Source organism: Saccostrea echinata, unplaced genomic scaffold (genome assembly GCF_033153115.1).
Source record: "Saccostrea echinata isolate AGI-Se365-2 ecotype Australia unplaced genomic scaffold, CSIRO_AGI_Sech_v1 ptg000054l, whole genome shotgun sequence".
Taxonomy (NCBI): domain Eukaryota; kingdom Metazoa; phylum Mollusca; class Bivalvia; order Ostreida; family Ostreidae; genus Saccostrea; species Saccostrea echinata.
In genome coordinates this window covers 39255924-39266420 of record NW_026889803.1, presented here as the reverse complement: position 1 = coordinate 39266420, position 10497 = coordinate 39255924, and the positions used below count along the sequence as shown (strand labels likewise).

The following is a 10497-nucleotide window of genomic DNA, read 5'->3' as shown; positions in this document are numbered from 1 at the left end:
GCCAAGTAGCATGTTGCTATCCATCTATTTCCTATCCATCTGTTAGCTTCATTCTGTGAGCTTCCATCTGTTATCTTGCACATTGTGAAGCCTAGGACCATTGAGCTTTGCTTGGGGGAGAGGTGTCACAGCCAAAAAGTAGGTTACAATGACCTGATTTTGAAAATGTATGGCTACGCATAGTGGAATTGCATCCAGATCTAACTTGGACACTGCTAGGCATTGGACCATCAAATCTTTATAACAATATTCTCAAGACTGGGACTCGAATCTGGGAGCTTCCTGCTAATTGTATATATGTGTGAATGTTCTTCCACTGGGCTACTGGACTGTCATACCCAATCCAGATTTAAAGCTAGTCAGTTTTTTTAAGCTCTTTTGGTCAGAGATCCTCTGCATATACCTCACCAGGTTCTGTACATAATTTCTATAATTTTATTTACAAGATTATAAAATATTATCAAACATTTCTATATCATATGTCTAGCCGGGGAAAATATAACATTCAATTGTACACCTAGTCAGTTGATACATCTAGTGGGTAAAGTGTTGTAGAGACCTAAAAGTAGGTCACTGTGACCGCATTACCGGTAACTCAACTGGGTCAAAGAGCTTATAGTTATGCTAAAGTTTTGTAACGTTATCTGTTGTCGTCTGTCCAGCTGTTCGTTAACATTTTTTTTCCAAAATGCTGATCCTGAATGAATTATTTTTGAACTCAGGCTACTTCTTCGTTTCTTATCAGGGTGCTTTTTTCGGTCACCCAAGCTGGCTGGTTTGATCAGACCTTGGGCTCGACACATTTCCTCAAAGTTACTGTATCTGACTCCGACCTTCCCTATTTCTTCCTCTCCAAACTCTCCTTTACACCTCGCATTATAGAATAATCTAACTTATCTCGGGACATCATAACAATAGAACATTCTATCTAATTTCCTCCCTAATTCTGTTAAATTTGTCTACATATTGTTATTTTTTTCGCCTCGATTTGTTATCATTACTTTGGATAAATAGATTTTTTTTTTATTCTTTTCTAATTTAATTCCATTTGGCCATTTCGCAGTTTCCGCGTTAGTGAAAACCGAAAGTAAAGCTGTGACGTAAATCTACGTAATAATTGTACTTCCGGTTTTGGATGAGTTTTGTCCATTGTCGATTGAAATGTGTACGTAAAAGTTTTTTATTCATCTTGTGGTGCTTTAACACACAAGAAATTTATCTTAAGCAGTGTTGAATAGAGGTAATATATTCAGAAAGCGTCTGAAGCTGAACCTGTAACTGTCCACTGACGCAGCATTGTAGCGTGGACCAGCCAGTTCCAGATCTTGACAGTGGTAAAATGTCGTGGTCTCACCTGTAAGACAGAGGGTAAGTTCAGGTCAGTATTTACCGTCTTTATGTCTTCCCAAATTTCCAAACAAATTGAATTTTGATCATGTTCATTTTAATAAATTTTATAGGAGCCATTTTTTCAATTTATTATTTACAAAGGAAAAGATCTGTATTGCAGTGTTCCTGCAGAAAACGTCCATAACTGCGGTAGCCGGTACCGCTCTTTTGGGGGGCAAATCGGCATGATTTGTCGAAGTTTTAGTTGGTTGATAATTAAATGAAGTTTATTATAAATAATTCCTCTTACATCATATTTCACCAAAATTATATACAGGCCCAGTACAATTAATATCTTGCTGCAGAACTGTAGCGCTATGGTTTTATATTTGATTTACAGTCAACTCGTACCCAAAGCGACTCGTACCCAAACCGAGTCGTACCCAAGGAGTCAACTCGTACCCTAAACTGTTACTGTATTACATATACAGTGTTATACTATATTATGAAAAACATATGCTATAGATTATTTAGTATACTCATAATTTGTCTGTGCTGTTTGTAATTGCATAAATCATGCTTGTTGTTTGTGATGCCTGAAAGGGCCCTGATTTGGAAATAAAGAATCTATCTAGGCACTATCTATATCTATATTATGCAAAGTTGAATTTTTCAAACAAATTTAATTTAATTGTCATTATTTTATAAAATATAAGTAGTGTAACTAAATTAGAATAATAAATCAGATATCTTTATGAAAATATATCAAAAATTCAAGTATTTTTATTATTTATTTTATGACTTCAGTTTTGGGTACGAGTTGACTCTTTGGGTACGACTCGGTTTGGGTACGAGTCGGAATGGGTACGAGTTGACTGGATACCTTATATTTTAGTCTTTGACCATAACGCTACAGATCCCATAATGCAAATATCAGTGAATATGGTGCAATTTACGGCGCAAGTTTTTCAGCGCTATTTGGAAATGTATTTCGCCACTTTCCAGCATCGACCAGTATGCAATCAACTACCTTTCATTCCCTAACTTTAGACATATTCTATAACCAATCTGTATATTTTATTCATCTCCTAACCCTTTCTTGTCCTCTCTACAGACCAATAAACTCGCTTTTTGTAAATTTGTTGATGGATGGCATGTAATTCACAACACACAAGTTGTAATTGTAATTTATAGCTAATGAGGATGCAAATAATATCCATGCTCAATTTTTTAAACAAGGTAAAACTTCATTTATACACTTTACATCACTTTTATTTTGATTTACTGTAGAAGTACCTTTTTTCCACATAGGATTAATTTATGCTAGCCTATATAGAGCATAAGGCGGTCACAAGTTTTCTGTGGAAATTTGTCACAAGTTTTCTGTGGAAATTTGTCACAGCAAACTTAAAATGCAGTAAGGAATTAATGACAATCCAAGAAATTTGCTTGATTTTCTGCTCGTAGATAGTCTTAGTCTGAGCGTCACAGTAGAACCATTGCTTTGCATAGGAATGTGCGATTTTATTAGTAAACCAGTATATCATGATTTTTTTATTGCATGATATGTATCGTGATATGGAGACTAAAATACTGGTATTCAGTAGGGCAACACAATAATATCGATATTCTGTATATTGCGATTCATTAACCAAGAATGTCGTATTGTGATACGTTTTTCCAATACCGGTATACCGTCAAACTGCTTGGGCTTTAGAATTCTTCAGTAAAATATGAAATTTAAGGACCCTCTATACACTGATGAAAAATGATTTTGGGACTTTGAGAAAATTATTTAGCTTAAAGGAGGATATTTTGAAATTAACTAACTCATTTTTAACATAGGGAGCATGCCTTCTGTATTCAGGAAAAATCTTCAAAGACAATGTGGATTAATAGAACTTGGAAAAATTACTTTCACTTACTCAAATGGATAAAATACATGCAAATAAAGTTTTCAAATACCCGGTACTCTATCTTGGTCTAATATAATGTTTAGAATACTTGGATTTATTTCAAAATATGTGATTTAGTTCAGATTACAATTTATTCTACTTGTATGTCAAATGGTAGGTCAGTCTAATTACACAAAATTACCCTGAAAATAGGGTGCAGTGTAGAGAGGGTCCTTAATATGTCAGTCACGTTTTCAATCGTGCCAAACAGTATCAAACGGCAAAGTTGCTGTTGTAGGGTTGCATTTCGTTCTAAAACTTTACTGAAATCAACATCAAAAATTTGCAACAATGTATTTATACTAATTTTACACAAATTGCTTATAGATGGAGGTTAATAAAATAAGAAAAAGAGCATTTTAACTGTCATTGAAAATACTGCAATACATATCGCAATACAGTTAAAAATATCACAATATATCACAATACAAAATTTCCAACTGATACCCAGGACTAGTATTCAGTATGTAATTATTACTTCCAGGAATGATTATAAAAATTTTTTGTTCAAACTCTTGAAGAACAATTATAGGAATTGTAAAAGATATTGTAAATCAGCAAAATAAATGCATCATGCTTTATTAATATATACCCAGTAAATAAAAATGAAAAAAAAAGTGAAGTTATGTTTTCACACTATATGAAAATTCATTAAAAAATCAGTTAAAATTATGTGTAAAAATATCATGATACATGTATCATCATAACATTTTTGAGAAAAATTGTGATATATCGCGATACAAAATTTTTTGCAATACCCATCCCTAGCTTTACAACAGCTCTTTGATTTATGATTGAAAAATATGATCATAAAAATTCTTCACAAGAATCATAAAGACAGACAAAAACAAACCTTAATAATTATATTAAAATAAAAACCTATGACATAAATAAAGCTAATGTTTTAGCTATTGTGTCATAATTAATTTCAAAGAAGAATTTCAAAGTAGGTAGAGGATGTAAGATATCATTTCATATGTTTCTCCCAAAATATTTGAATAAAAAGTTGAACAATTTTTCACTGTAGTATATCATTTTGAAGATTTTGCATATTTGTACATTTAAAGCTCTAGAGGCCATAATAATTTTTAGGTGTGTCCTTTCATTTATAGGGCAAAGATCAAGTTCCCACCGACTGTCTAGAGTAAGATGGAAATAGAACAACAGGACTGTGTTACCTCAGGTAATGAGCAGCTCCAATCAGAAAATGAATTATTTTCAATCAATAAATCAATATCCTTCATCCTTCTTTAACCTCTGTTAATTTTTTTTCTTGGTATCTGTAAAATGTTATTATAATTGCAATTTTTTAATTATAGTTTGCTTTAGTTCCCTAATAGGTACCTGTATCTTGTAAACAACTCAAGAAATCAGTTCTCTGATTAAATTAATACAGACTATGTCATGCAACTAGTCTAATTTTTTTTTTTGGACAAGCAGTAATGGGTTCTGGTGCTTTGTAGTTACTTTGTTTTTCCCAGTAAGCAGTCTGATTTTAGCTTTAATAAGATTTTTTTTCAATGTATTTATTTTGTGGATAAATTATAAAAGAGGTATATAAGTTTTCAGTATATGCAATTCTAAATGCATCCATAAAGTCTAAGTAATGAAGGAAGTTAGTCATTGAATTTTAATGATATTTTCAGACCAGACTGTTCCAGATTCACCAAAATCCCAACAAGAAGCAGGGAACTCGGATGTGATGATCCAAAATGAAAATGGACTGTTGGATAAGAATATGGAAGCTGAGTCCCCAATGCAGAGAGTCAGTGATGATGTTTCTGCAAACACCATCCAATGTGAGACCTCGTCACTTGTGACAAGTGACACTGGCAAGGAAGAAAATGTTCCAGATGTGGTAAACACAATTTCAGAAATAGTGGATCCTAACTTGGAAGTGTCAACAGATCCTGTAGATGATGGTCTTATAAACGAAATAGCAAAGAAGGTGGACACTGAGGACAGAATGACTTTCTGCATTGAGAAACCAGCTGAAACTCTCTTGCCCGTCACGTCCCAAGGAGAGAAAGTGGAGGAGGTCCTAGTCGTGCATCCTGTGTGTGCTTTTGCTCGCCCACTTAACATGGAGTTTGATTTATTAGAGGAGACAGATGTCATGTCTGAGCTTGCTAAGGAAGTCCAACTTAAAGTGAATGATGCACAGGTGAATTCAGCATCCGGTGATGATTCTGCAACAGCATCTATTGAAGAAGAGAAAGGAGATAAGACACCATCAAGTGAAGAAGATAAAGTGAATGAAAACTCTGGAGAAGGTTTAGTTGATGAAGGTATTGCTCCTGTTGTAGAACAAGTGGTTAGAAGAAGTCAGAGGGTATATAATTCTTTAGTGGGGCCTGACTATGCGGTGAAAGTTGTGGCACCACTTCCACTTTACAAAAAAAGTACACTTCCTGCAGACACTTCATTGGTGCAGAGTGGAAGAAGACCAAAGCAGGTAGCTGCTTTGAAAACCAAAAAAAGTCAACTAAAGACTGGCAGAAGGTCACTATCTGTTAAGACAGATATGAGCAGAAGGACACCAGTGCGTGAAGAAAGTTTAAAAATGTGTAATCCTACAACATCTCGTGCTTCAAGTGTAGTTTCATCAGTATACCGTAAAGATGGAAAAGGTGTTAAAAAACTGCCAAAGTTTTTGTCTCAGTTCAGTGTGAATTCAAAGGGTGGTGAGAAAATGGATGTTAAGAAGACACTCCCTAAAAACAGATGTAACACAAGCTTAACTGATGCAGAATCCGTGAGATGTTCAACACCTGATAAACCTTTACAAAAGTCAGCTTCCACAGCAAGTTTGATTAGAAAACTGAAGATGAAGGATGGAAGTGAGGTTCCAACTCCTAGGCGCAGTCAGAGAATTTATAACTCGTTAAATGGACCTGAGGAAGCAGTGAATGTTATCACATCCACAACCCGAAACTATAGGCCCAATGATGAGGTGGTGTACAACTCCTTGGTGGGAGAAGAAAGGGACGTCAAGCTGGAAATCCCAAACATAAGGAAGAGAATCATTAAGAAGCCAAAACCAGCAGACGAAATGAAAAAGACAAAGATGTCTTCTGATGAGGAAGCTAAACCCACTCAAGGCTATAGCAAGTTTGATGGTTCACTGCTGGCAGAGTCTCATTCAGGAATACCACTAGCTACCCGTATAGCTCATGAATTTTCCCAAACAGCAGACACAAGTGTGAAAAAAAGATCCACACGCTCTCAGTCCAAAACAGGGGAGAAGGAACAGCCAGAAGAAGACAGTGGTGACAAAATTAATAAAGACTCTAATACATCTGGTACCCCTCCCACAGAATCTGGGATCAATGAGGCCAGTGTTCTAGTCGCCTCCTCTTACTATACCACCAAGAGGGGCACCCAAACACAAGTCACTTATTCAACACCATCTACACTTTCCTGTTCAACAGCTTCAAAGAAAAGGCCTGCAATGTCTGCCTCTGTCCAAAAGGGTGGCTCCACACAGAGGAAGCAGAACCTTGAGTTAGGTAGTAGGCCAAGTTCAGCAACCTCGAGAACTTCAGTAGCTTCAGAGAGGTCTTTGAGGTCCTCCACAAAGACAGTTAAGGATTCTGTGGACCCTGAAAAAAGCAGTACTCAGCAGGTAAATCTTTGAAGTGCATTCAAAGGATATTTTATTTTGTTGGTTTTTGTTCTTTATTGTAGGGGGAAAGGATGGGTATTAGGGAGCGATTGTGGATTTTTGCTCTATTGATTGAGCTTATGGGATGATAATGTATCCATCTGTTTGTAGACACTTCTCCTCTTACAGGTTTGGTCTGATTTCAGTACAGCTTATACAAGTAGACAACCAATCCCATCTTCTCGGGCCTTTCCGGCAAGCTCAGAAAAACACCTCAAATGTATTCATTTCACCAGGATGTTAAAATTTTAAACAAAATGGAGTCCCTTCCTATTTGTTAAAGCGTTAGAGAGTTGATTGTCCCTTCTGAAGTTTATTTTAGGTAAAATCTGTACTTTCATACTCTACAGATAATAGGTCTCCCTACATTTATTTCAATGTTTATGAAAAGGGTTGTATTGGATTCCTATTTAACACATTTAAGGTTGTTTTTCTGCTTGTCAGAAAGGCCTAAGAAGTTGCAATTGGTAGACAACATCAGTATTGTATATGTTTTTGACTCACTTCAATGAAGTTTAGATGGGCTTGTGCCAAGTCATTAAAACCCCAGTCTGGAACCAGACATGCAGGGCTGAAGCACCTTCAGTTTATGGATGCCTACTGACCTATATTTTCCTGAGGAGTGGCCAGCAGACCTATTTACTAGTAACTGCAAGACTTGCCCATATCAACCTTGCAGGGATAGATAGCTCACTTTTGAGCTCAGTCTTACTTTTTCACTTTAAATTTCTTTGGTAAAAGTGAGACTGAGATCGAAAATTAGCTTGTCTAAATTTTATGGCCCCGGAGCGAGATTCCCACAGGTGATCTCGTCTTTTATACATCAAGACTAGATCACCTGTGGATATCCAACAATGGTTTTCTGTATGAATAAGCACTTAATTTTTGGAGCAGGTTTACTGTATACAGGGAAATTTTTTGCCTCTGTTTCATTTTCACCCCTTTCACCCTACAAACATGGGCAAATTTAAGGCGAGGCAATTTCAAAGAAGACAGTATAATTTCTTAAAAAGAACTGTGACTGGGCGATTTTAAAATTGGGCAAAATTATTTGCAAGTGTGAAAGGGTGAAAATAACCCTTTATACAGTATTCCCTAGTATATGCAGTCCCTATTTTGACCAAACCTGCATGAATAATTTAGGTAGGGTTGCTTTCTACAACAACTTATTAGTACATGTATTAATTAGAGATGCTATGTATAATGAATGTTTAAATTAAACATTATTATGATGAAAAGGAGACAATTTTTGTCTGAATTTCATCCAAAAACATTATTAGTACCTGGTATGCATATATTTTATCTTTCATATGGAACATTTTATATAGGTAAATTTCATATTTGTATTTCAGATGGAAGAGTCAACTGTTACAAAAACAGCTTCACTGAAAAAGTCCAGATCAAGCAGCAAACTTAACTAACAAGAACTTATAAAAGCCAGTGCTTTTAATGGTGGCTTTTGTGGCATTTCAAGTGGCATGTTTTATACTAATATCTGAAAAAGTTTTAAGCTTCTTTTTTTTTTCAAAGAACTGCAACAGTTTTAATAACATCGTTGAAAAGAATATTCAGGTAGGTTTACCCTAAGATATGTAGAATGAAAAGAAGATAACATTACACCAATCCAAAGTATTGCAAACAAAAATAAAATGAAAACCGGAGGGTACATGTATATATCTTTGGTAAATATATTGATGTTCATGTACATTCATTACCCCCAGAAAATTCAGAAATAAAATTGATGTGTTTATTTGTTCTGTTTTGTGTTAAAAGAGAAGAGCAGCTTTTAAGTTGAACTGTTACATGACTAACTCCATCACCAAATTGAGTGAAAACATTTGTATTCACCGGAGAAGACATGACAACACACTGTAGTAAACTGTTGCACAGTGATGCACAAGGTATGGGTATGGAGATTTCATGAGATCAAATTATTTGTATGAATTACAATGTATACCAAATTATAAGGAAGTACATGTATAATTATAAACTCTGAATGAAAAGTTTCAACACACCACAGTTTTTAACAATGGTGTCTGGTTTTAGGGAGGGGGTCTAGGCTCCCTTTGAAAATATTAGAAGTGCACATTTTCCCTGGTCAAAAATCGGATGTTCAAAATGTTGATGTTTTTGTCTAATTCATGTAAAGGACACAATAGGCAAAGACCCCTTTTAGGCCCCTCGGTTTAGGGTGTCTCTCAGAACAATGCAGTCGCCCCTGTGGAGCAGTGGTTAGAGCGTTTGCTTTAGAGTTGCTGTGTAAGGAGTTGATCCTTATGTCGTGGGTTCAACATGTTCAAGTCCCACTGTGAGATGTGGAGAACGGTCCTTCGGATGAGACCGTATAAACTGAGGCCCAGTGTCGCGGTAGGTGCTGGCATGAAAAGATCACTCACTGCTCAATGGCCCAGAGTGCTGAGTATATAGGTCTAAATTTGCAGCCCTCCACCGACAAGTGGTGGCATCTCCACATGAGTGAAAAATTCTCGAGAGGAATTTTAAACAACAAACAAACAGAATGATGCAATAGTTCATCATCAAAAACCTGTTATTATCCCTGTTATAAAGTGAGTATTGATTCTAGGATACACAGAGTTCACAGGAAGGTCACAAAATCTGTCAATTTCTGAAATTTCTCATTTTTATTCAAATTTTCATGAATTTTAAAGCACATTTTGCTTTAGAAAACACATATTTGCATATCCACAAAATTTATATATATTTCATGCACTAGCATTAGACGCATCTTGTGTATGAAAAACTGAGATGATCAATTTTTGTACTGTGTTTCCCGAAGTGAAAAGTACCTCTAATTTGATGAAATTCCATCAAAATTGAGGAAATATGATAAAATATCCTACTGTGTCACCCTCTTTTGGCCTCAACGTATGGTTTGAATCAAAATTAGTGCTGTTTTAAAAGAAGCATTAATATTTAAAGTTTTAATTGTGGTCCCCCGCTTTCGGTGTTTTAGTGGATGGGATGCCATTATTTATGACTTATTGTAACTGTCTCATTTGTGTGTCCTGTCTTATCTGTGCATTATACAATAAAGATATAAATTATTGAATTAATAACAGTTATGGCAACGACTATAGCTTCTCAAAACTATATCAAACTTCAAGATCATGAGGTCAAATATAATAATAAAATCCAAAAGGTCTTGTAACAAGTAATCTACATGTGAGAAAAATATGAAAATCCAGAGTATACAATCGGAAAGGTCTTGAAACAGGTAATGCACATGTCAAATGTAAATGCCATATCTTCTCTCAATCAAAAGTTATTTGCAATCTTAAAATATTTTGAGAAAAAAAAATACATTTTGAAATGCTTGTCACAGGTAATGCACGTGTCAAATATGATTGCCCTATCTTCGCTCTTTCAAAAGTTAACAACACTGATTAAATGTTTGAAAAATAGGTCAGACTTTAAGGTCAAAGTCACGTGGTCAAATATCATAGCATATTCGGAAACATTTCGACATAGGTAATACACTTGTCAAATATGAAAGCCCTATCATATATCATTCAAAAGTAATCAAAAAAG

At 35.2% G+C, this 10497-nt stretch overlaps 2 protein-coding genes across 3 annotated transcripts in view; both read left to right on the top strand.

The window, feature by feature from the left end:
• Nucleotides 1-10497, top strand: part of LOC133205471 (general transcription factor IIH subunit 2-like) — an 81202-nt gene that overhangs the window by 2145 nt on the left and 68560 nt on the right. The window lies entirely within an intron of this gene.
• Nucleotides 1153-8698, top strand: LOC133172671 (uncharacterized). Of its 2 annotated transcripts, none has more exons than XM_061307619.1 (4): nucleotides 1153-1368; nucleotides 4397-4467; nucleotides 4931-6909; nucleotides 8301-8698. In XM_061307619.1, exons 2-4 carry the CDS (start codon nucleotides 4434-4436, stop codon nucleotides 8367-8369), a joined length of 2082 nt encoding a protein of 693 aa, XP_061163603.1. In that variant the 5' UTR covers nucleotides 1153-1368; nucleotides 4397-4433; the 3' UTR covers nucleotides 8370-8698. The 2 variants fall into 2 exon arrangements, with proteins under 2 accessions (XP_061163603.1, XP_061163602.1); XM_061307618.1 differs by having other exon boundaries at nucleotides 1153-1378.

Excerpts from the sequence above, each read along its gene's own strand:
- LOC133172671 (XM_061307619.1), top strand. The coding sequence starts at position 4,434 with ATGGAAATAGAACAACAGGACTGTGTTACCTCAG. Across the intron at positions 4,468-4,930 it reads ACAGGACTGTGTTACCTCAG|ACCAGACTGTTCCAGATTCA; the intron begins GTAATGAGCAGC and ends TGATATTTTCAG. Across the intron at positions 6,910-8,300 it reads AAAAAAGCAGTACTCAGCAG|ATGGAAGAGTCAACTGTTAC; the intron begins GTAAATCTTTGA and ends TTTGTATTTCAG.